Source organism: Caloenas nicobarica, chromosome Z, assembly GCF_036013445.1.
Source record: "Caloenas nicobarica isolate bCalNic1 chromosome Z, bCalNic1.hap1, whole genome shotgun sequence".
NCBI classification, from domain to species: domain Eukaryota; kingdom Metazoa; phylum Chordata; class Aves; order Columbiformes; family Columbidae; genus Caloenas; species Caloenas nicobarica.
In genome coordinates, this window is record NC_088284.1 from 100,176,182 (window position 1) to 100,201,299 (window position 25,118).

At 56.9% G+C, this 25,118-nt stretch overlaps 2 protein-coding genes across 5 annotated transcripts; one reads left to right on the forward strand and one right to left on the reverse strand.

Moving 5' to 3' along the window:
- Positions 1-1,651: 1,651 nt before the first annotated feature.
- Positions 1,652-17,537, reverse strand: POMGNT1 (protein O-linked mannose N-acetylglucosaminyltransferase 1 (beta 1,2-)). 4 transcript variants are annotated; one of them, XM_065656498.1, is made up of 22 exons: positions 17,448-17,537; positions 16,137-16,264; positions 13,860-13,968; positions 13,346-13,461; positions 12,970-13,035; positions 12,417-12,530; positions 11,621-11,738; positions 11,230-11,328; positions 10,582-10,709; positions 9,822-9,892; positions 9,460-9,535; positions 7,895-7,978; positions 7,698-7,739; positions 7,442-7,500; positions 6,806-6,878; positions 6,376-6,504; positions 5,919-6,044; positions 5,699-5,763; positions 5,268-5,312; positions 4,965-5,100; positions 4,364-4,473; positions 1,652-4,081 (listed from the first exon to the last, which is right to left on the reverse strand). In XM_065656498.1, exons 2-22 carry the CDS (start codon positions 16,245-16,247, stop codon positions 3,979-3,981), a joined length of 1,980 nt encoding a protein of 659 aa, XP_065512570.1. In that variant the 5' UTR covers positions 16,248-16,264; positions 17,448-17,537; the 3' UTR covers positions 1,652-3,978. The 4 variants fall into 4 exon arrangements, with proteins under 4 accessions (XP_065512570.1, XP_065512568.1, XP_065512569.1 ...); XM_065656496.1 differs by having other exon boundaries at positions 16,137-16,331; XM_065656497.1 differs by lacking the exon at positions 17,448-17,537 and adding an exon at positions 17,334-17,434 and having other exon boundaries at positions 16,137-16,331.
- A 167-nt stretch (positions 17,538-17,704) lies between these two features.
- Positions 17,705-24,065, forward strand: LURAP1 (leucine rich adaptor protein 1). Its single transcript, XM_065656506.1, has 2 exons — positions 17,705-17,966; positions 21,348-24,065. The coding sequence occupies exons 1-2, from the start codon at positions 17,772-17,774 to the stop codon at positions 22,035-22,037; spliced, it is 885 nt and encodes a 294-aa protein (XP_065512578.1). The 5' UTR covers positions 17,705-17,771; the 3' UTR covers positions 22,038-24,065.
- Positions 24,066-25,118: the final 1,053 nt, after the last annotated feature.

Consider the following 25,118-nt stretch of genomic DNA (forward strand, 5'->3'; position numbering starts at 1 on the left):
ACACCCAGGGATACTCCAGCATCTGCAGGCTGAACTGAGAGGTGAGCGGAACCCCAAGAAAGGGCATGACGTGCAGTGACCCAGCTCCTCTATCAAGCTCCCTGGGCCTGAGCTCCTTTGTGCAATGAAAAAGTTCTACAGCAGCCTGGAACAAGTGCTCCCCTCCAAAGGGGTTAACCTGCTTTTAGCATCATCCCTCCATTTCAGGAGTGGATACTCCTATAAACGCAGCAGTCTGCAAACACCAGCTCCTTGAGGTGGGCATGATGTGGTGGGTGTCAAACCTGAGCCCACCTCACCCTGACAGTCCCAGCAGCTGGATCCTCCCCTCGCCCATGGTGCCCTGGCAGGGGCTCAGCACCACAGGGTTTGGGGATGTGGACAGGGAGGCTGCCAGGAGGTGAGAGCCTGGTCCAGCACCACCAAGCAAAGCCCCTGAAGTCCCTGGGGCTGGGGAAAAGCCTCTGGCAAGGGGGTGCCTCCCAGAAAGCTGTGACTGGTCCCAGGGAGCAGGGGGGCAGCTGCCTCAGAAGCAGCCCAGCCTGGCTGCAGGGAGCAAGAGGCACCTGGCACGGGATACAGGTTGTAGCCAGTCTGTGCTGGTGGCCAGCGCTCTCCCATTGCAGTTTCCTTTGGGTCCCGCGGTTTCTGCCCCAGAAATGGGTGCACCCCTAGCCCTCCCTGCTCCACGGGGGCAGCAATCTGGAGAGGTCTCTTGGGCTTCCTGCAAAAGTCACGCAGACAGGGCTGACCGAGGTGCTCTGTGGCTGTTTTTATCCCATGGCAGTACCAAGCCGGCTCCTCACTTGGCTTGGCTTCACTTCACCCCTGCCTGCACCCACCTTTGTGGTACAGGGGTAGTTTTGCTGGTGGTCCCTCCTGTAGCCCCTGCTTTTGCTTTGCCATCCACAGCAACAACCGGGCAGGGGCTGAGCAGCCCAAGAGCAGTGTGTGGGGCTGATCCTGGTGTGGCATGGTGTGAATTGTCAGATCTCAGCTCCAGTTGGCTGATAGGCCTGATCCCCTGCAGCTACAACATCCTTCGGCTGTGACCTTGGGCAAGGGGTCCTTATTCCGAGACCCCATTTCCCCCAAAGGAAAGAAACACAAATCCACCAGAGAGGTCAGCAACGCAGCCCAGCCCTGGGGGGCTCAGACTGCTGGATTGTGGGGTGCAAATGCTGGGGCTGGCTGCTCACTGCCCCCCACCCTAGGACAAGCAGCTGCTTCACCCTGTGAACCCCCAAGGGGACACCAAGAGGGGGGCAGAGGGCCATGGGTCTGCGTTCCTCAGGGGACAGCAGCTGGAGGTGCTGGGGGACATGGGAGCTGGTTACGCCAAGCAGGAGTCCTCAGGCAGCTTGTCGACAGTTTCCTTTGGTTGCTGAAGATTAAGGGGATAAAGCTTGAGGAGGAAACAGCTCACAGACCTGTGACAGATGCTCTAGCACTGCATGGCTTGGAGGACCTCTGCTGGCATGGGAGCCACAGGGCAGGGGCCCAGGGCCACCATTAGCCCACGGCCAGCCCCATGGTGCACAGGGCAGAAAGACACCAGAGGACAGGGGGCTGTCGTTTCCAGGCAGGTGGCCAGCACCGGGGACCCCAGCCCTGGGCTGTGCACAAGCTCAGCCATGAAAACACAGTAGGCTCAACAGCTTTGCAATGTTTATTCTTGAAAAAATAATTCACTTGAGAAAGCAGCAAGCCCTGGGGATGCCTATGCATCCGGTGCTACCATGGCCACCACACCGGAGCCTTGCTGGAGGAACAGAGAGGGACGGAGAACAGCACCCAGTGGGCCCACTGCAGGAGAGGGGGAAAAATTGAGGGGCTCATAGCCCATGGGTCAAGTCCTGCTGTCACGAAGAGCAGGGAGATTCAGCCCCCAGGACACTGCAGAGCCAGGAAGGAGAGGGGACCTCATATTCAGCCATTTCCTACCCTTAGGACCACCCTCCCCAAACCCAGAAAGAGCTATGAGGAGGGCAGGGCTGAGTCCCATCAGAGAAGAAGGGAAAGGGAATTTCAGGGAGAAGGAAAACTGGGCCTTGGGAACCACGATGCCAAGGAAAGGGCATCATGATGGAGAACTAGAGGTTTTCCCCAGCAGGGCCTGGGGACAAGCAGCCTTCCCAGGGTTGAAGCCAAATCTCTTTCCCAATATCTGCTTCACCCCCAGGGGGTGGGAGAGGACAGCAGGGATGAACCCAAGCCTGGTACCGCAGTCTAAAGGATGCCACCCTGCACCCTCTTGTTCCCCTCCCGCATCTGTCCCATCCCTGCTGCTGGAACAGGCATGGAAGAGACTACAAGGGTCAGAGTCCCCAGAGCCATGCTAGCATTGAGCTGTGTGCCCACAGGGCTCATTTTGGCCAGAGAGGAGCAGACTTCCCAGGCAAGGAAGGAAGAGAACAGACAGAGCCAGAGGGACAAGAGACAAACCTTCCCACAGCCGCCCCCACACAGGCTCGGGGCTGCCAGCCCTCCATGCTGCTTTCCTGCCATCCCCCCCTTCCCACAAGCAATAAATAAATAAGTTAGTGTAGTGTAGACCCCAACGCTCAGTTTGCAGTGGGAAAATAAAGGGGAAGAGCCCCTGCAACCACAGGGGAAGTGCGAGCTGCAAATCCTCCTCTCAAGGGCAAGCCAGAGTGTAGCATCCACACCCGATGCTGGCAGTCTTGGGCAAAGATCTCTTGCTGCATGGACATGGCAGGGACGTGCACTGAGCAAAGGGCTCAGGACTGACCCCAGTGCAGGGGGATATTAGTACCAAGTGGCTGGGGTTAGGAGGGGGCTCTGGGGTCCTTCCTAAGGCATGGGAGGGGGGATAAGGACCCCTCCATCTGTATGAGGGGCATACCACAGCAGGGGAGCCAGGCTGCCCATTCTGGATCAGCTCACAGCTTCCCTGCTAGCAATGTACCATGGGAAGGGTGAGAATTTCGAAGAACAAAGCCCTCGGCCTTCAGCAAGAGCTGGGGGTACCTGGCCAGGGAGGAGAGAGATACAGGGTACAGTACCACAGGAAAGGACCACACCAGAGCACAGCTTCTCTTGCTCCAGAGGACCCAGGGTCCATCCTACCCCTGCAGCCGGGGGGTGTCCACTGGCTGCTCCCCTCGCACTCTGCAAGGCACTTTCACCCCCTCTCCCATGACTTGGGGGCAGGGCTGCTCCCCACAGAGAAGGCAGGTGAGGATAGTCTGAGCCGCAGCACGCAGCCAAGTCCACTTCCATCTGCAGTTATCTCCAGCACCCAGAACTGCAGGGTAAAGAAAGGGGCACCTGACTGCCTGCAGGCCAGGTTTGCAGTGTCCCCTCCATGTCCACAGCCAAGTTCACCTCCTCTTCTGTATTCCCTTTCCATGAGCTGGGCCGCACCAGTCACCGCAGCCCAAGAAGTGAAGCCAGCATGCAGGGAGACACCCAACCTCGCATAGTCCTCAAGGTGCATCCATTGTGCAGGAGACAGAAGAGATGCTGGAAGATCCTTTCTTCAACACCACATTCACTGCTGGGCATGAACCCAGCCAGGCAAGAATTAATAAATAACACCGAGCTGGGAGGCTGCAGCACTTGCACATGAGCATGCTGCCTTCTCAGGACTCAAGGGCCGAAAAGGGAAGCTGAGGTGTTGCTCGAGGCTCCCTCTAGCCCCCAAATCGAGCATCTCCTTCCTCCAGCCTTGCCCAGCCAGGGGGCAATAGAAGCAGCGTTAGTAAAGAGTCTGTGTTAAAAAAAAAAAAAAAAAGTTCCTGGGACAGGGGTGTGGCATATCTACAGGGAAGGACTCTGTCCTGTGTGAGGGGCAGGGAGACCACAACGGGGGGCTGGATGGAGCCCAAGATCTCATTTTGCAGCCTGAAAAGGGAGTCTGTGTCTGGTCACCAGCCTCTGAGCTGCTGCGAACTCTGTCTGCACCGCAGGGGTCTCTGCCTTCCCCTGGCTCCCCTTGCTTCCCAGCTGCCAGTCTCACGTCTGCTCCGCTGCAGGAACTGCTGGCACTGCCGCTGCTCCCTCCTCCTTGGCGGGGGGCTCCATGTAGATGGGTGTCACCGATGAGGGCTTCTTGGACCTGCAGGTGAGGAGGTTGAATGGGAGCAGACGGGGTGGTCTCCCTCAGGACCCCAACTCCCAAGAGCACAGCCTGTCTCCCTCACATGATCTCCTTCCCACTGGGACATCCTCCAGCCCTGGGCATGTATCCTGTCCCCGCTCCCACCACCACGATTCAGAAGAAGGGTGGCGTGCCCCAGGACTGAGCTGGGACAGAAGTGGGTGGTGCAGTGCCCTGGGCAGGGACAGTGCCATGAGGATGGGGAGGTATTACTCAGGTTGCTGTGCCCCCAATACTCACGAGTAGGGGGAGGCAGGGACTCCCACCACGAGGAAGTGGTTCTTTTTGCGGAAGAGCCTCCACAGCCCCTTGTGGTTCCCACGGACGTCCAGGTCCCAGATGTGGAGGCACTGGGATGGTGGGGAGGGAGGAAGAGGCATCAGAGCCTGGGCAGACCCCAGGGCCAGGTGTCCCCTGGCAAGGGAAGAGCCATCACCCCTGTCCTCACTGAGATACAGCAAAAGTGACAGCATATTGTTTGGGGAAGCACAAGGCAGCACCCACCAGCAGTGAGAAAAGAGGGGGAACCCACTCCCATTCCTGCCTCAGGACAGGGGTTTGACCATCACCTCCAGGTGACAGAATCATCCAGACACACTCAGACCCTGGACTCCCACTGAGGGAGGTCGTAAGACTTATCTCCACTGAGCCGAGCATCTGCCCTGGATGACCTAGTGACTTTTGTGAACACCAAAAGCTTAAATACCACCCAAGAACAGCAAGAATCCATTTGCTGAGCTGTGTTCAAGGCCATGGACAAACCCAAGAACAACATCCAGATGTTTCCTGGCGATGCCAAGATCAGTACAGGGGTGAGGACAGGTCACATCAGGGGCCTCACCTTGGCAAGCTGAGTCCAGGTGGTGAAATCTGCTTCCTGCTCCATCCTGATGAACATGACGTAGACTTTGCCTTCCATGTCGGGCACAAAGGAGTCCTCACAGGGGTTCTTGCTGTGGTCCAAGACCTCAGCCTCACTGTTGAAACAGAACAGGCAGTGAGAGGGGACCCCACCACCTCCTGCCTGTTCCTACTGTACTTCAGACAAGCAAGCCGTGGCTGAGGCCACCTCAACTCTTTGTTCTGTCCTGGTTGGTCTACCCAGTGTGTCCCATGGTCTCCCAAGCCTCCTGCAGGCACTTACCCCAGGAGCCGATGGATTTCAGTCTCATAGGCATCCTTCCTCAAGCTGTTGGAGGGGGAGAGAGCAGAGAGATCAGGGTAGAGCCAGACAGTTTGATAAGCAGGGATCATCCCAAGATGATCCAAACTTAAGACTGCCTCAGCGTAATACAAAAGGCAGTTTGGAGCCAATGGATAGAGAGCAGGGACTGCCACATAGCCTGGAAGATGTGGCAACAAAAACGTGACCCCTCAACACGTCCACCAGGAGCACAAGGTAGCTGAATCCAACCTCACAAAAAACACTGCAAAGATTTCCCAGTGGAGGCCAGTGTGCTGGGGCTGGATGTTATGGCTATTGCTCCAGAAGGAATGGAAATGTCCCCAGCACAAGGGGACAAGGGTCAGGTCAAGCAACCATGCCATCCAGATCTCCTTCTGACCAGCACTTACCTCTCCACGTTTTTAAGCTGGACATTGGGAACTGTGTTGAACTTGTGCTTCTTGAAATAGGCTTCCTGGGAGGAAGAGAGAGAGGAGGGAAGGAACACAGGGTTCAGTCAGGAGTCAGCAGTACTTGGGGGTCACCTCAAGCATCCCCACTACCTGGAAAGATGGTGGAGTCAGAGCTCAGCACCAGGATGGGTCCTGGGGGCTGCAGGAGGTCACTCACGTGGAAGTAGCCATTCATGTTGAGCCCCACGATGCCGAAGTGGTAGGAGCGTGAGATGTCGGGGATGATGCACTCCCGGCCCTTCCGCTGCTCGGGCATCCGCATCCACATGTCCCAGTCCCAGAGCTGGGGAAGGGAAACTGCAACTCACGCTCAAGTTTGGGGACATGATTTGGTGCAGTGGCTGCCCAGGGACCTTTCTGGCTGCCCACACCAGCTCCAGTCCCTTTGGTCCCAGCCTGCCTGTGCTGTTTCAGCCAGTCCTGGGGCTGGTTACATGGTCCTCAAGTTATTGCCTGTCCCAAATCCATTCTGCTTGGGCCTCCTTCACAGCAGAAGCTCAGGAAGAGCCAGGAACCCTCCAAGAGTTGTACCCACAGGGACTGGGTGATGATCAAGGACTGCTGATAGGCAGAGAAATGGGGTGCAGAAGACAAGGTGCCTCCAGGGTACTCACCTTCTCAGGGGTTGGCCACTTTGGCTCCAGCTCATCCTTGTACAGGCTCTTCCGGAGCACCCAGCCCAGGCCTGGCATGGTCTCCACGCGGTACAGGAGCGAGGGGTCCTCAGCTGTGTGCTCATAGCCCTGCAATGTTATGGGGAACATTCAGCACGCTCAATGCACCCCTACCGCCAAAACAGGAGGCACCCTGCTCTATGGAGACCTCCAGCAGAGGGAGCAGGTGACAGCCACTGAGAAGGACACAGCAGGGACAGGATGGTGATTCGCAGTGGCACTTCTGAACAGTTCAACACTGGGGAGACAGACCCACTTACAATGATGATGGGGATAACACCCTGCTCTACAGACAGAACTCAGACCCCAGCCTAACTTGGGAACACCACAGGGCAGAGATGTCCCTCCTCTGCCATCCTCCCTCACCCACCTGGTCGTTCCAAGCTGAGATGCAGTACAGGCTCTCGTCCTCCTCCAGAAGGTGTATCGACTGGCTCAGAAAGCTGAGGAAAGAGTTGCCCAGTCTCTGGTCAAATATCCTTCCCCCAGGCAAATCAAGGCAAATTCTCCAGCAAGGTACAAGTCACCTCCAACTACTGGGACTGTTTAACCCATCTCTTGGCCAAGTTGGCTGATGTTGGTATGAGATCAGGGGAGGAACATGTAAACAAGCTAAGCTGCATCTCACCATGGAGAGGGGACAATATTGTCTCTTGTCCCATAGTTTCTCCTCCTTAAGAAGAAACAGGAGCCCTGTTAGATACTGTCCCTGTCCTCTTGCTATGGGGCAGTCCCAACCATGTGCATAGAGAATGGATCGGCAGCCCCAAAAAGCGAACCAGGAAGAGATCCCAGCCCCTGAAGGCACCCTGTGCTAAGCACAAGGACAGTGGATTCAAGACCTGATCTCTTGGCAGGCAGAGATCAGTTATGGCTGTTGCCTGGTCGCTGCTCAGCCTCACACAGGTGAGCTACAGCACAGCAGGGATTTGGTCTCTCATGAGTACCCAGAGAGTTCCTAGGAAATGCTCCTCCCAAACAGGAGCTCAGGGACCCACAGCTTTACCTGAAGAAGTCAACAGAAATGTCAAGGTCTTCCTCCAAAACCACAGCAAATTTGGCATCCTGTAAGGCAAGGAGAGATGTCAGGAGGACAGGACCAGAACAGAGCAGAGACACCAAGCAGTGTCTCCCGTCTGTGCTGTTCGCTGCTCCACAGGACTAGTTCCAGCTCCCGTGAGTTGGGGGTCCCAGACACCACTCTCCCAGGGAAACCCTGTGCTGTTCTGCTCCCATGGGGCACATGCAGAAACCTCACTCACCGGGAACAGGTTGAAGGTTGCAGTCAGGCTGGCTTTGTAGTGCTACAAGATAAGACAGATCGTTGTCTGTGTTAGCACCAACTCCCACACCACAGGAAAGGGCAGCCTGGCACAGCGGTGGGGCTAAGCCTGCCCCATTGACTGCTATTCCAGGTCCCAGGAAATAACTCTCCCAGGATTTGGGAAAGGTCTCTCACCTGGGAAACTCTGGCATTTTTAATGCTGATAGGAGTGTGCTGGATTCCTGAGAGGCCAAACAGCTCCACAACATCCATCGGCTCCTGCAATGGAACAATACACAGCTCATCAAACGTGTAGGTCTGGACACATTCTCCTTATCCTCTAGCAATGGCGCCTCCCTGGGACAGTGGGAACATGCCTGTGAGATCTCTTATGTGTGGTTGTCCTCCTGGGGACAAGTGAGGCTCCAGATGGTGCTGTGCTGAAGACCCCACAACAAGGAATTCACCAAACCCTTTTAGCCCTTCAGCCCTTAAGTATCACCACAAGTTTCTGTTAGCCCTGCTAGTTTGCAGACTCAAACTTGTATCCAAGAATACCCAAGAAGCCCAAATCCCCAGTCCTCCCTGGACAGTGTAGAGAGAAAACAGGTACAGCCAGGAACACCTACCAGCTGCTTAATGTTGAGACTACGATCGACTTTATTTTCTCTCACAGTTGCCAAGAAAGGGATCTCTCTGACCAAGCACATCCGTGCTGGGGTCAGAAGTAACCCAGGTGTGGGCTGACTAACCTCTGCCCCAAGGAGGCCGCACTAAGGCCTTCTCTGTCCCCTTCCTGTCCATCCCACCCCTTAGCGACAAATGAGAGGAGGAGCTCCTGTTGCACCAACTATTCCCCCTTTCCTTGGCATCCACCATGGCAGCCCAGGCATCCAGGCTGTCCCCCTCATAGCTAAGGGATGCTGCTCCCATTGCCATGGCAATGGATGCTGCTATCTTTAACCACCCTGATGTGCTGCAGTAAGAGGCTGCATAAACACACTAGCCCCCTCCAGCCCCACAACCTGGCAGTGGTGGGAGTGGCCTGCAAGAGAACGAGCCTGTTCCCTACCTTGTCTCCGTCACAAGGCAACTAGACAATACCTCATGGGCTGCTGCCGAGGTGAGGGCTAGAAAGCTCTTGAGACCTGCGAGGATGCCAAAGGCCTGTCCCAAAGCACATCCCACTGGCAGAGAGCCAGGACGTGCAGTGGGATCCTCCAAGGGCTTTATAGGGTTGAGCTGACAGGAAGGTCTTTGCCCTCAAAAGGACCAGCTCTCCTCTACCTGGCCACAGCTTTCAGGAGCCTTGTGAAAACAGGTAGTTTTGGGTCTCTTCACCTTTTACTGAGAGTGGAGCTGGATGGGCACAGCTGGATTGGTTCATTATGCTTCATGCGAGGGAGCTGGACAGGCAGTGTCACACCCAGACCCTGCTCAAAGGGCTGGTGACACTCATCAGACAAGAGAGGGAGGCGGTGGGAGCCCAGCACGACCACCTAATTCCTGTGCACCAGCCTCTTTCTGACATGGGGATGTAAAATCTGGGCTCTGGGAAAGGCCAAGGCAGCTTTATCCATACCCATGGCTTGGTCAAGCTGATTGACTTTGTGTAGGAGTGAGGAGGAGCAGTGTGACCCACAGCAGAAGGAAGGGTGAAGGGGCCATAGCCTGCCACTCATCAAAGACTGGGGCAGCACCACATCCCATGGCTGGGGGAACAAGAACCTGGTTACAAGGACCTCCAGGAGTGCCCTCACCTCGTAGTACCCATCGATGAAGACAGTGATCATCTGTGGATTGACGCCCTGAGCCGACAGCAAGGAGCGCAGCATCCTGTGGAGAGATGGAGGGGCCTGAGCACACAGCCCCAGTGGGCCCAGGAGTGCCAGATGGGTACGGATCCCTTGGGGTGGGGGAAGGGGTGCACAGGAAGGAAACAGGACCCCAGGCTCTTCCCTTTCCCATGGCCGAGGAGCCTGGGATGTGTCCAAGCAGGCCTGCACACATTGCTCCTGCAATCCCCGGAGGAGGCTAGATCCTACCAGGAGGACGAGGAGGAGAGCTTGGGCCAGGTCTTGTGGCACAAAGCAGCCAAGCCGTGTCCCCTGGAAGTGCTCACCTGTACAGGTAGTTGGGGCGATTCCCTGCAATAACAGCTACAGGCACATCAAAGACTTTATTGTCTTTGAGCTGGAAGAGGAAAAAAAAAAAAAAACCAAAACATGCGTAAGTGGTGCTGTGGGAGGCCATGCCACTGAAAGCAGGATCCAAGGGGCAGGGATCAGCCACACTGTTAAACAGTAGAGCTGCACAATCCTGGGCTCAGGACCACACCAACCAGCCAGTGCTCTACCCAGCACTGCTGGAGACTCTGCCAGCTTCCTCCCTATACCACACCTCAGACCCAGCTCCCAAATCCCAACCTGCATCCACCCTTTGTTCAAACCCCTCAGCACTGGGCCAAGGACATCTCAAATGCCATCACAGCAACTCTGTCTCCAAATGCAGAGTCATAGAACCATTTTGCTTGGAAGAGACCCTCAAGATCATTGAGGCCAACCATGAACCTTAACACTGGCACTAAACTATGTCCCAAGGAACCTCATTTACAGAGAACCTCATGTATAGGCTCTGCTGCTCATGCTGAGGTCCCTAGAGCCATGGGCATCTCACAGGTCATGGCAGACGTAGAGCAAGGGAACTCCCCTTCCCCAGCGTGACCTGACTACCTGTATTCACCTTACCTTTGCTGGCATTAAAAGCTTGCCCAGGGGCAGTTTTCACCACTCAGCTGGTGCTTAAGGACAATCTACAAACACACCTGGTCCAGCCTAGCCCTCCCTCCTGGAGTCTTCCCAATACTCTGCCCCTGCACTCACAGGATCGGGGTTGAACTCGATAGGTGTGGGGTCTTTGCAGCTGCAGACGCTGCCGTAACCTTCTACTTTGCTGCAGAACCTCTTCCGTCGGCGGTTCAGCTCTGTGTCGGGCCAGTGGCACTCAGCATCTGGAGGCGCCAAGGAGAAAAACCAGACTGCTCATCCCCATGGCCTCAACCTTGTGTGCTCCAGGATGCGCTGCCACACAGACAGCTCTCCTTGGGCTCAGCCATTGCCAGCCTAGTCCTTATTGCCACAAACAAGCAACACTTCTGGGTGCAGGATATAAGCACAGGCACCATTCAGAAACTAACTCCACTGCACGGCCTCTCTGAGCAGCAATGGGCCATGCTCAAGGCTAACAGAAAAGATTGAGCCAGGCTTGGTTCGGAGAGGTGACAAATGGCCAGACCATGTCCCCATTCCCCTGTCCCCATCTTTCCCTACCACCATGCCTGGAATTGCCATGGAAGCAGGAAGAAGGGAAGTTGGCCCCATTTTAAAAGTTACCATCTCCACTCCAAACAGCCTTAAATCCATCCTGGGATGTTGCTAACAAACCCACAGCTTCGGTTCAAAACCACCACGAGCAGCAGGGAGACCTGTCCCAGAGATACCTGGCACCACAGAGCAGATCTTACTTCCTACCTTCCACAGATGTCAGATGAACTTCTGTCTTCAGCAGGACAGGGTCACCCCATGTCGAGAGGGCGGGTGACTTGGCGTGCTTCTCCCCATACACTTCCCCTGGAGCAGGGACACAGGGTCAGGACTGTCTGGAAGGGCCCATCCCCGCTGTGTCAGGGCATGATCTGGGCATGTAACTCAGGGTGGCAGGTTGGCACCTTTTTCCCTTGGCCTTTGGTGAGCTGCTGAAGGGACATGCTCTGCCCCCATCCCCTCCCTCATGCCCAGGAACAGAGTTGCCTGCTCTCTGTGAGCTCATACAGCATCTTGGGGACGGGCTGGGTTTGTGTTCACCTAGCTTCTCCACAAAAAAAGAGGCCATGAACCCCCTCACAGCTTGTGCAAGACTCACCTCCCTTCTTCCCCACAAATGTCCACATGTCTCTCCAGCTCAGGAATGGCGCGACTTGGCTCCCCAGGCTTTTCAGGACATTCTTGGCTGTGTCCTTGAGGTGAAAGGAGCCTTCATCCTGGAACAAAACACAACCCTGGAGCTGAGGTCTGTCTCCCAGTGCAGACAAGGAAAGCCTCCTGTCAATATCAAAGGTACAGGGCCCACTCCTACCCCTGAACCACCCGAGCCAGACATCTTCAAGAGCACGTTCCTACAGTCTCTGTGCCACTAAACCTGCTGGTGGCTTCACCATGACCCACAGGGATGTCAGAGGAGTCAGACTCCTGTTTCCTTGAGACCAAATTGTTCTTGAGCGGGGCCATGTGTTTAGCAACACTTAACACAGCTAAACCTGAAACCCTGAAGCAGCACAGTGCTGCTCACACAGCAGCCCAGGGCCAGCACAGTCCACAGTCCTCTCCCACCCAACAGCCTGGAACTCAGATCCAGAAGGGTCCCACCATCTTCATATTTTTTCTCAAGTCCATTCTCCACCTAACCTCTTGCTTATTGCTGCAGACACTGACACATCTGCTTTTTGCTGTCCTGCCTTGCTGGGCACACAAGAGTATCTGTAGTAAAAAGGGGGAGCGAGAAGACAAGGGAGGTGATCCTGCCAGGGAGAAACAGCCCAGCAGGGATGTGACATTTAGCCCTGGGAATCTCAGATGATGTTCAGCAGGCCACTGCTCAGCTGAGCTGTAGGGCATCGTGACTCAAGATGACTGTTTCTTTTTACACTAAGGTCACATACCTTAATGGTGAAGATCAGGATCCGGCCCCGGGCAACCATGTTGAGGAAAAGTACCATGGCTTCATCTTCATGGGGAGAATAGGTGTCAAAGACCCTCTTGGCCATCACATGACCCTGTTGGTATTCAAACGTCAGATGCATCTTAAATGTGACATGGCCAGGACACATGGAATTATGGAAATCTGTCCTGGAAGTCTCAGTCCCTGAACAACAGGATGAGTTACTTTTCAGGTATGCCAGGGAGTTAGTCCCCAGGCAAATTCAGCCTTTGGGCCTTCCCACACAACATGAAGTGCACTGAGGTCCACGGGACAGCATTACCCAACTTCACAGCTCCTCTCCTGCCTGCTCCCCAAGAACAGCCAGGCACGCACAAGAGAAACCCTGCAGGGACTCTCTGGGTGACCAACTCGTGCTCTGGAAGCTACAGGCAAACAAGCATTCAGGGCCTTCCCTCCTGGCTGCCCTTTGCCTCAGGTACCCAACAATTAAAGAGCAAAGACAAACATTGCCTAGGAAGAAAGACAAATGCCGACACGTGGGGATGCTTTACCGTAGCCTGGTTTAAGACGATGACGTGGATCCCTCTTCCCTGCTCCCGAGCCTCATCTTCCAGGACCTGCAAGTGGAGAAGCAATGAGAACCATAGGCCAGGATCTCTTATTCCCTGCCCATTCAGCACAGCAGTGACCCCAAACAAAGGGCAAGTCCCCTTCCTGTGATATTGTGGCTTTGCTCGTGGCAGTGATGAATGCCAGAGTAGAAGATAAGGTGGGACAACACTGCCACAGTTCTGTTGGCAGGAGGGGGATCCACTCCCAACCTTCTTGCCAGTCACCAAAGCACTCTTACCACCTGCTGCTTGAGGCTTCACACAGTCAGCTCCCCCCATCCTCTGCTCACAGGGACAGCCAGCACCCATCACTTACTGTTGTCCCATCCACAGCCACGTAGACCTTTGACCGGCTGGAGTACACCTCAACATCCAAGACCTTCTTGTTGCTGACAGGGCGCCTGGGGACCTCCACATTCAGCACCTCGTCATCTATGGGGGAGAAATGCCCAGTCTTAACCAGCCAAGGCACCTCTGGCTTGTCCCTGCTTGGCCCTATCCCACCCAAGCCTCCAGGAGGTCAGGCCCACCAGGTATCCCAGCCCAGCAAGCCATGGGTCAGAATCAGTGGGGTGCAGCAGATAAAGGAAATCCAAAATGGCAACAGCTCTGGTCCCAGCCCACACAGACCTCTGCAGTCAAACATGCTAAAGCTTTAAGTAGACAGACCAGGAACAGGAATAGCCTTTTCTATTAATTTTTTTCAACCCCACATGCACAGACCTGTCTTCCGTGCCGTAGCTGGTCACAAGTTTGCTGTGACTTAAAGAAATTACTCCTCTCTCTCGTTTCTTTGCTTTCAAAAAAAAAAGCCAGATGCTGCCCCTCACCGTAGTCCTGTGCAGACTCCTCTTCCTCCGCATAAGCAGCTCTCCTGGTGTCCAAGATCAGCTTGATGTTCACAATTACAGTCACAAGCAGGAAGAGGACAGCACCCGTCTGCAAAGCAGGACGCTTTGTGTTACCAACTTGTAAGTAACAAATCCAAGATCAGGCAACCTCCTTGGCAGAGGCTGCAGGGAACCCCAAGGAGATCTTGCAAGGGATCATTATCATCTGACATTTCTCCTGTTTTCTTCTAGGAAAAGGCAAAGAGAAAGAAATACAGGTGATCGAGTTTTAGGGTGAAACGCTTTCATTAGCATGGGGTAGTTTCTGCTTTGCACTGGGTCCAAATACCAGGAAAAAGACTGTAGTCGGGCAAGAGAAAAATAAGATGCATTTTAGTAAATAGAGGTGCTCGTAGAAATATTGTAGTCTTTTCTTCCTCCCCTTGGTCTGGGAGCAACAGAGCCATGAGAAATGGTGGTGCTTGCACTGGGGGACTTGCATCTCCTCTCCCCCTGAATACATCCTCTGGGTGCAGAGGGAAGGACAAGAGTAGTGATGCTGCAGGAGAAACAGATTAAGTTTACCATGGGAGCTGTAACTCTGAATTACCAAACTCTTTCCATGCAGAGACCCTCAACCTTGACGCAGTATTTTAGCAGGAATCTGCTCACCAATCTGGACACATTGGAAGTGGGTTAATTCTCATCTATCAAGGTGAAATGCTTTCATTAGATGGAGAGCACTGAACTCTTGATAGGTGGTTTTGAGACTTTCCTTGCCCCTCAACGCCCCAACAGCTTGCTTCCTAAAAACCTGTGCCTTTTTCAGCTCTAGGACCCTTGATTCTCTGAGGTCTGGTATGGGGTTGAGATCACACATAGGCCTGCCCTTGGTGAGAGGCACTAAAAGGATCCCCCCTCCACCTGGCCAGCTACCACCCCAAAGCTACGCGTTGCTGCTGCCTCTGCCAAGCAGCCAAATGGGTTCAGGAAGGAACTGAGGAAGATGAAGATGGAATACCAGCAATAAGACAACGTGATGATATAAATGTCACTATGGTATTTTGGCTCACTGATTTGCTGTTGACTCAGGAGTAGGAGCACCTTTTGGGATCTGTGCACAGAAAGCTTTTAATTAGCCAAGAACAGAGCCTTGGGCTCGTGGTGAGGAGCAAGTTATACTTGGTGGCCAGCAGCAAGGTCACCTTACCAACTTGCCCAGACTCTCCAGCCTGGTCGGTACTGGAGACATGTGGGAACAGCCTCAGTGACCAGAGCAAACAAGGCAACACTAAGCAAGACCAGCAGCCGGGTCTAACTAGGTTGGCTCATTCAAGGCTGCTGATAAAGGCCCAGCTGCTGGAGACCTGACTACTCCATACTTCCAGCTCTGGTTTACATATTTTAAGCTCATTTTTCATCTGTGTTTCAAGCCACAGCAGTGCCATGAAAAGAGATGACAGCAGACAGGCTCTAGCCCACTGCACCCAGCACAATGAGCAATGCCTGCCTGAACATCAGGCCCGTTCCCAAGCCCTGAGCACCCCAGGATATGCAGGACTGAGCAGTCTCCTTCCCCAGGGAGCCCTCGCAAGCCTTTGTCCTCCCAGGCACATGCAAAACCCTCCCCTGCTCCCTTCCACAGCAACCAACTGCCAGATTTCACAAGCTCTGCTCATCTCAGGAATGGCCCTTTTTCTGCAGCTTGCTGCCATGGGGCCAAACCCTCCCTGTCCTTACACCCCCAGACACTTCCCAGGACGCCAGCTCCGCTGAGGATTAGCCGCTTTACTGCACAGGCGACCAGGCCTGTTCCCAGACGCCAGCTGTCTCTGGGGCCAGAGATCCCGTTACTCAGCCCTCTTTTCTCTGTCCACCTGTTGCGTCTTATACCAGGCCTGGTTTGCAAACCAAATGGGGCATGGATAGTTTCACTCTGCAGGCAGAACCCTGCTGCACTCAGCATGGGTCCAGAACCAGGAAGGGAGGAACTGGTCAGGTTTCCAGCTGAAAGCCTCCCAAGGACACGTGGATAACTGTATCTCCTGCCATAGTCACCCAACAGGTCCACTGGAAGATGGAAGGAACTGTTAGACATGACAGATCCTTCTGTGCATGAGCACAAACCCACGGAGGGGGACAAGCTATGCTTCCCCAGCACATTAAGTCACCCAGCACGGCCAGCAGACCCACCTCCACCCACACAGCTGCTCCGTAAACTCGTAAACCCTATAGATTATCTGCCCTAATCCAATCGCAGGCCTGCGGGCGACTCACCTGGCACAGCTTCCGCAGCGCGCGCTGGTTCATCAGCTTGTACTTCCAGGCAAGATACCAGCTCCGCTTCTTGTGGGGCTTAATGGCAGGGTTGGGTTTCCACTCGTCCATAGTCACAGGGGCCGACACTGGGGCAGCCACATGGGGCAAGGGTCAGGACACGCTCTGCTCCGCTTTTGTGCCCATTGGGGCTCCCTGCCAGGAGGGGTTCAGGGTGAGGGCGGCAAGCACCTTCAAATCCTCCCCCCAGCAAAGACAGGGCCTGGCACAATGAACGGCCATGAATGGCTCTCATGTACCATAAACAGAAGCCCCACTGCACCTCCCCACCTGCCAGCACTCCCCACCCTGCAGGGATCAATCCATGAGGGGAAGCCCTGACACCCAGGGGCCAGTGAGGAGCTCTGCTCCTCAGGGAGGTGTCACAGCCCCAAGCCTGGTAGCTTTCAAGAAGAGACTGGACAACACCCTCAGACACATGGTGTGAACTGTGGGGTTGTCCTGTGCAGGGACAAGAGTTAGTCTCAATGATCCTTGTGGGTCCCTTCCAACTCAGGACATTCTATGATTCCCGGCCAACCCCTTAGCGAGGCTGCTGCAGCAGCGTGCCCCCACTGCCACACTCTGGAAAACAACAGCGGCCGAGAGGCGCAGGCTGGCCATGGGCCTTGGACTGGCAGGTGGTGTGGAGGCACCATCGCTGGCCATGTCAGCCTGTGGGTCCCTGGGGCAATAGGCCCTATCCCCACCTGCAGCAGCGGGGCTGTGGAGCAGCACTGTCCCTGCTCACAGGGCTGCAGCTTGCTTAGAGCTGGGCCACTGCCCTGCTGGAGAGAGCCCCCAGGGCAGAGGGGCTGGCCACAGGTGAGACCTCCAGGCTTCTCATGCAACCCCCTGTGCCTGGGGCAGAGCCAAGGGCCTGGCTGGAACACAGGCCGCCCCAGCAGGCCCAGGCGGGGTGGGGAGCACCAGTTCTGGATGGGGAAAGGAGGCCTTGGAGACCCCGAGCTCCCGGGGGAAGGGCAACACGAGCCGGTGATGCCGGAGGGGGGCACCGCAGAGGGACCCAAGCACTTGGCGGGGTGTGGAGGCCCAGGGCAGCGGAGAGGGGTCGTGAGGGAGACCCAGGCGCTCCGGGCGGGGAGAGAGAAGAGCCGGGAGCCCACACACGGAGGTGGCGAGGAGCGGCGGCCCTACCGGAGCCGCGGCGGGGAGCGGGGGTGGCGAGAGGGCGCGGGCGCTTCGGGACGGCGGAGGGCCCGGGAGCCGGGCGGTGCGGCCCGGAGGGGGAGTGCCGGCCGCGCTACTCACGGTCCGCGAGGGGAGGCCGGGCCTGGGGAGGCTGGGCTGGGCTGGGCCGGACCCGGCGCTGCGGCCGCCCCGCGAGCTGCCAGCGGGGCCGCGCCGCTTCCGGCGCCGCATAGACGCCGCGGGGGCGGGACCGGTGACGGCTCCGCCCCCTGAGCGCCGCTCTGCGCTCCCCGGCGGAGCTCGCTGGTGCGCGGCTGCTCGCGCCCCCGGCACCGGCAGGTGGAGGCGGGGGGCGGGGCGGGGCGGGGCGGGGCGGGGCCGGGGCTCGGGCCGGGGTGACAGCGCAGCCACCGCCCCGCGCGGCGCCGCCGCCGCCCCACCCGCATGGAGGGCGGCGGGGAGGCGCTGCCCGCCGACCTGCGGGACCTGGCCAGCAAGGTGGGACGGCGGCCGCCCGCCGGGCTGCTGCGGGGGCTGCGGGCCGAGACCGCCCCCGTACCGCCGGCCCCGCCGGCCCCGCCGGCCCGCGGCGCCCGCCCGCCGCTCGCCGACAGCCTCCGGGCGCTCCGCCTCGAGCTGGTGAGTCCCGCGGCACCGGGGTACTGCCTGTCCCCCCCGGTAACTGCCTGCCCCCCCCGGGGAACTTCCCGCCCCGCTTCGGGATAACTGCGCCCCCCCGGTTAACAGCCCCCGGCAGTGCCCTGTGCTCTGCCCGCATTTTAGGGACCTCCCTCCTGTACGGCTTAACAGCCTCCAGCTCGTACCCGCACCCCCCGGCCTTTCTGTGGCCCTGTCCCACGCAGCATCCCCCTCCGTGTCCCACGGACCCCTCCGCCCACCCCTGTCCCGCCCCGCTCACTCCACACACCCCTGTGGTGCTGACTCCTGGGGAGACCGGGGTGTCCCGGAGATCAGGATTTAGGACAGGGACCTCGCCAAGGGCATGGTGGTGGGTCCTCCCTCTGACCGCTGTCACCCCTGGGTGACAAGGAACAAGCATCGCCGGGAGCTTTCCCGGGATTTGCTTCCTGCTGGTGCTTCTCCGGTGGCTCAGAAAGGGTCGGGCTCCGGTGGCTGCTTTTCCCGTGGGAGTGCTGGTGGCAGCTTTCTCGCCTCCTTCTTTTTGTGCGAATACTGGTGATGCCTGCGCCTCCGCGAAACGTGGCGAGGTTGGGCAATGGGTTCAAGTGCTGCTGGGGGAAGGGACTCTCCCACGCACGAATACACCCGAGCGGGCAGGAATGAGCGGTGTTTCCATAGGGAAACAGGATGAATATGCCGGCATCCCACCTGTCACCCAGGGAGGGCTGGGGACCCACCCAGCCTGAGCCCTCCGCACCAGTGCTTTGGCCAAATTGATATTCCCCATCGGCATCAAAGCTTCCATGCTCCCTCTGCTTCCATCCTCCCTCCGCAGCGGCTGCCAGGCTGCACTCTGACCAGAGGAGAAAGGTCTGCGGGCCCAGGGTTGCTCAGAGGAGGAGGAAGCAGCGGTGGTGTTTGCCCTGCTCAGGTGCAGGAAGGGGCAGATCACGGTCTGCAAGGCCTGGTTTTGGCCGTGCCTTATTAACCTCGGCTCAGAAAATCTTTTCCTTTTTCTGCCTCGGCTGTTCTCGCTGGCCGATGAAGAAGCGGGGACACCTCGCACCCAGGTCAGCAGCTTGGGAATGGCACTCAGGTGCCCAAAACCCAGCACGGGGCTCTCCCCATATCCCCATCCCCATAAACAGGAACTGAAATCTTCTCCCCGCTCCTAGCAGAGACCGGCAAACCCAGTGCTCAGAGGAAAGGATGGCCTAGGAGTGGGGCAGTGGGAGGAGAGGGCAAATTCCCATCTCACCTTCTCCAAGGAGGATGTTGTATACCAGGGCTAGGTGTCTGGAAGGGAGACGGTGCCTGTGGGTTTCTCATGCACTGGGGAGGGGAGCAGGACTGTATCCCCCTGGGAGGATGCTCTCCCCGCTCTGCCTGCCCCTAGAGCTGGTCCCCCCAGCTCCACTGGCCCATGGGGTCCCACTTGAAAGGGGGCAGGCGGAGCATTTCTGGATGTGGGGGAGGGTGGCGTTGCAGGATGCACATGGGGAAACTGAGACACAGAGCAGTGTGGAGTGTCACATCCCAGAGCAGGGATCCAGGCAGGTCTCCTCTGCCCCCTGCCACGCACTTGGGACCACGGTTGCCTTTGTCCCCTCGGGATGCTGCTGCCACCTTGGGTCCAGATGCCGGTGGGCACCATGTGGGGAGCACCAGGCAGGCTTTGGGGTGGGTACAGGATCGATGTGGTGTACCCATCACCGCATCTGGAGGAATATGGAGAGTGGCTGGACCTTGGTCTCCTCTCATACTGACCTCACCTTGGTGGAGAGGGTGTTTCTTGGAGTGCAGTGGGGGAGGTCAAGCCAGTGTGAATTAGCAGAAAATCAATGACAAAATCTTTCCAGCAAATTATATGGAAAGTGGGCAGTGTTTCCCCACTCTCTGCTCTCGAGGTGGCTCCCCTGGCGTCTCTGACAGCCATAGTTCTGTGTGGCAGAGAAAAACAGGGAACCCCCCATCAGGATTTCCCAGGCTTCCTCCTTCCATGTCTTCTCCCTGCCAAAGCCTGATGCTTTAGCAGCGCATGCAGAAAAGTCCATTGTAGACAGTTTTCAAAATAACTTGCCTGGAAAGGAAGTTTCTGCACTTTGAAGCTGGCTCCTGCCCCAATCCGGGCACATCACTGCTATTTTTTATTTACATCCAACTTGAGGAGCCTGAGGAGGGGATGGGTGTTGGTATCGGGTCTCTATAAATCTCTGCTCCTTTTTTTTTTTTGTGTCCTCTGGACTGAGAGGTGTCACGTACCAGAATGCTGGCTGGAGTTTTCCCAGGCTTCTTCTTGGGATGCTTTTGCTGCTGCACTCACTGTGGGACCGGAGACAGAGGTCTCAGGAGACCGGCGGGTCACCCGCGGGCGGGTGGATGGGTGACTCTGAGGGCAGCGGATGCTGGGGACTGGGATCTGGGCTTAGAAATTATCCTGGGGGACACTGTGGGTTTCCACTGCAGCTCGATGGGAATGGGGTGTGTTTGTGAAGGAGCTCGTGGGCATCCACAGCTCCTCGGCTGTCTGTCCCTGTCCCCCAACCGGTTTCTTTCCCTCTTCTGTCGCCGCCGCCTTATTCCCTTTCCTGGCAAAATATTTGCGTCTTGTGCAGGGGAAATCCAGTGGCTTTCGGCGGCCAGTATCACACAGACAGGAATGTCTTGGCATGTGGGGCTTTCCGTTAGGAAAACAGATGTTTCTGCAACAACTGAAGTTTTGCAAAGAGCTTCCCCCAGCTCAGAGAGGCAGGAGTCGGTGAGGCGAGTGGTGTGATCAGCAAGGCCTGTCCCTCACACCATACTCCCCTGTTTTGGGAGTGATTTGTGTCTCAGGCTCCAAATCCTGCCACACCATGCTGTCACCAGGCTTGGATCAGACCTGAGAAGGGGGGAAGTAAATGCATGAAGAGACCAGCCGAAATAGCCCAGGGAGGTGCTCGTGGTCCAGGCAGATCTGAGCTATGTCCGGGCACATTCCTGCCTGGTCCCTCCTGCCCTGCCAGCTGTCTCCTAGGGCTTGGGAGATGCTTTGGGCTCAGACCTGCACTCAGTGCCTCTAGTTCCTTGCTTACTCCTGTCCCCATAGGAGACAGTGGCATAAGTGCCCTAGATTTATTTCCTTGAGGGGTTTGGTGGCCAGTGGGTGCCATAAGTTGTTGGTCCCTGATGGTCGTGTCCCCAGGTCTTGGACAGGGTCCCCTGGGATGGTTCCCTGCAGGGTGTTCCCCCATGCTGTGCTGTTCATCAAGCAGCTTGGGACTCCTGCAGCCACCGTGATGATACTCTGCCAAGGTGTGCTGGGACTCAGGGTCCCTTGGCCACCAGGGTCACCTCAGTCCCCCACAAACACCCCTGCACTCTCTGTCTCCCTGCCAGGCTTACCTGCGAGCGGTCGACGTGAAGATCCTGCAGCAGCTGGTGGTGGTGAACGAGGGCATCGAGGCGGTGAAGTGGCTGCTGGAGGAGAGGAGCACGTTGACCAGCCGCTGCAGCAGCCTGGCCAGCAGCCAGTACAGCCTGGTGGAGAGCCAGGCGGCCTCGCGGCGGGGCAGCTGGGACAGCCTGCAGGACCCCAACGACAGGCTGGACAGCATCTCCGTCGGGAGCTACCTGGACACGTTGGCTGATGACATGGATGAGTATTCCCAAAACGCCGCTGAAACCGCCGCTGCATCCGTGCCAGGCAGAGCCCTGATCAGGGCAGAGCAGGATTGGGTCAGGATTGACCCCGAAAGGGGTCTTGCAAAGCAAGAGAAGGGCAAAGCGGAGCATGAGTGGCCCCATGTGGACCTCTCCCCACCTGGGCTGCCCCAGGATCACCGGTTTGCTAAGGAGCCCCAGGTGGCCAACGGTTATTTGGGCCAGCAGCCATCTTCTCTGGAACCAGGCAGAGACACCAAATTGCCGTCAGGGGCTGGGGAGAGGCTGGGGAAGGGGAACGCGGGTGGGAAGGCTCGGAAAGCTGAGGCTGACTTGGAGAACTGCAAACTCAACAGCAAACTGCACCTGGAGTACGATGCCCACTGGCGCTGGCTCCAGTCTCAGGATGATGTGACGTTCTTGTAGCCCATGGCTTTGCCTTCCCAGTCCAGCTCTCCTGCCTGTCCTCTCTGCTTCACTTGTCTCTGCTTGGGCGAGTTGGGGTGGCTGGGGAGGAGGGACGGGCTGGCTTGGTGGTGTCACCTCCCTCAGTGTTTGGTGATGCAGCCCTAAGGGACAGGGTGCTCGCCCTGTGGCGAATTTCTGGGAGAGGCAGGATGAGGTGGGTCCCCATAAATTTAATCCTTTGCTCTGGGGTGGTGCTTGCAGGTGGCTGGTCACCCTTCTGTTGTCCTTGATGCTGGTGGCGGGAAAGGGCTGGCGCGGAAACCTGGGACAGTGGGACTCCTGGGACCTCTCCCTGGTTCGACCTCTGCTCTCTGATCTTCAGCTTCCTATTTGCAAAAACTGGGGACCTTTCCCCAAATCGGCTACCCAGGGAGGTCAGGAGATGCTCCCATGCATCCGCAGCTGGGTGGCACCAGTATGCTCGGTGCAAGGTGTGGGGCAGGATCATCAGCAGGGCATCCCTGTTGGACATGCTCATTTCCATCATCTTCAAGGCCAGTGTCCATCCAGGGCAGAGCTGACCTTGGGCACCTGGGGTTTGGCCTCAGCACATGGTGGATGCCAAAACCCCATTCCTGGCGGGTGAAGCCCTGCCTGGTTTAGACGCCTCTGTGAAGCTGAGCTGAAGCATGATCAGGATGGTCACTGTAGCTGCTCCTGTTGGGCTGAGGAGCCTTCATCCATGCCCTGCGGAGGAAGGATGGCGGTGCAGAATTCCCTTCCCCATGTAATTACGAGAAGGGCAAAACACTGGATGGGAGATGGAGATCCAGCTCTCCCAGTTTATTTCTGGACTATGTCCCACTTCGGGACCAGGTCCTGCAGAACTGCAGGACATGGCAGTGTACAGGCAGCCTGGCAGAGCCTGCGGGGGCTCAGGCTCAGAAAGGCTCGTGCTTTCCCCCGACGCAGCATGATGGGGGTGATGGCCGGGATTCCCCACCTGTGTGATGAGTGCTGCCAGGTCTCTGCTCCCTACCAGCAACATGAGGCTCCTCTGCTGGGGTGGATTTGCAGCAGCCCTGCCCTGTAGACGACTTCTCTGTCCTTTTAGCCTTGGCTTCTGCCTGTGCCTTTTGCTGTCCCCCCACCATGCCACCCAGCACACCGCTTGCCCCTCGCTGGCTTCAGAACATGGCTTGCAGCTGGAGCCATGTGCGAGCTGCAGCAGGACCTGCTGCCTTCACCAGGTGTTGCAGGGAAGGACCTGGATGTCCTGCGGCCCCCTGCTTCAAGTAGAGGGTCTCTTCCACACATTTGGACAAGCCTGGAGGGTCCTGGCTTCACAACGTGTGGGTGCGTTTGTCTCTGGCTGAGTGCTGTGGTGGCTTTGCTCTCACCATGGTGCCATTGTTCCCCTGCCTGTGTGGGTTGCAGCCTGGCTTATTTCCTTGTTGGGGTGGTGGGAGTGGGGACAGCATCCTGTGATGTCGATGGGAAGCCAAGAGAGAGGGAAGACCTGGCTGTAACTCTGTCTAGATGTGAGATGCGAGCTGGCTGTGGTTAGGAAGGTGATCGGGTGCACGAGAGGTTCAGCTTTGTACCTCTGAACCAGCACCTTCAGTGGAAACTACACTCCATGCCAAGACCCCTGAGCACCCTCCCTTCCCCTGCAGATCCTCAGGGCTTCCCTGGATGGACATGGAGAGCAGGACAATGTCCAAAATTCCCCAAGATGGCACCTGTCAAGGACTTGGGGGAATCCCAGGAAAATGGGGCCGGGTTGCCCTATGTGAGCATCCCATCTGCCTGCTGCAGAGCAGACGTGCTTGGCTTGCTGTCGCCTGTGGGCAGCTAAGGGCTCCCTGCCTAGCTCCGCTGCTGCCACCATGTCTCCCAAGGCTGGCTGTCCTTCGCTTTCCTTCTAGCCCTGCATGCGATGCATCAGCTGAGGGTCCCGGGGGGAGGCGGGGTAAGTCCTCCAGCACTGTTAAAATGACTCTTGACAAAAAATAGCTGGCTTAATAAATGGTAGCATTTCTCCCAGGCCATGCTGTTGGTGCTTTGCTGAGCTTGTGGGGGTTTCTAGGGGAAAGGGTGAGACTCTGGTTAGAAATGCCCTGGAGCTCCCAGCAGATGTGCATCACCAAGGATGCTGGTGAGACCGGATCTCCAGGAGATGGGGCACGTTGAGCTCGGCTGAACTATGTCTCCAGCTTCAATCAGCAACTTCACCCTTCATGCCTCAAATTTCCAAGGAAGGTCTTTCTAGGTGTTTGCCAGGCTTGTTAGCTGTGCTGGGGTCTCCATTTGCTTCCCTTGTTCTGCAGCTGCAGCCTTGGCTCCTGTGGCATCCTGCACCCAGGATGTGCAGGGGCCGTCTGGATGCAGGACAGAGACATCTCCAGTCCAGCCCAGGCTGGGAGCAGCCCCAGCTCTGATTTCAGGCTGTTGGGATTTGCTCCTGGGTGGGTCCCTTTAAAACCACTGGAGCCAGTGGTCATGCAAACATCAGCCTTTCCAAAGAAAACGCAAGCAGCTTATCCAGCCCAACCATCCCAGTTCAGAATCTGTTCCTGCTCCTGGCTTTGAAACCATGAGCTTTTGCAGATGGAGAGGTGGATGGTGGAGCCAGCAGGACTCTGCAGGATTTCCCCATTTTCTGCTGGGCTGAGGTAAAAAAAAAAAAAGAAAATAAAGTAAAACAAAACAAATAAAACCTTAGGAAAAAAAACCGTCCAGCCCATTCCTCTTCCAAAACGAGACCCCAGCAACTGGATGGCGCTGTGTGGCCGCAGGGTCCCTAGTGAACCTTTGCTGGGGCTCCCCTGGACACAGGCTCTTCAGCCCAGCTTGCAGGAGCCTAAGTTGCCTCAAAATCTGGGTATCCCCCAAATCCCAGCCCTTGGGGCTGGAGGAGCGGTAAGATCTCACACTTTTCCTGCCATCCCCTGCCCTGTCCCCAGGCTGCTCGGACAAGGGGTCACCCACCTTTTGGCTTTGCCCAGACACATGCAGCAACGTGTCCCAAACCTGCCCCTGGGGAGACCTGCACCCAGGGACCTCTGTCTTGCTGAAAGGTGGGTGCAGCAATGGGGT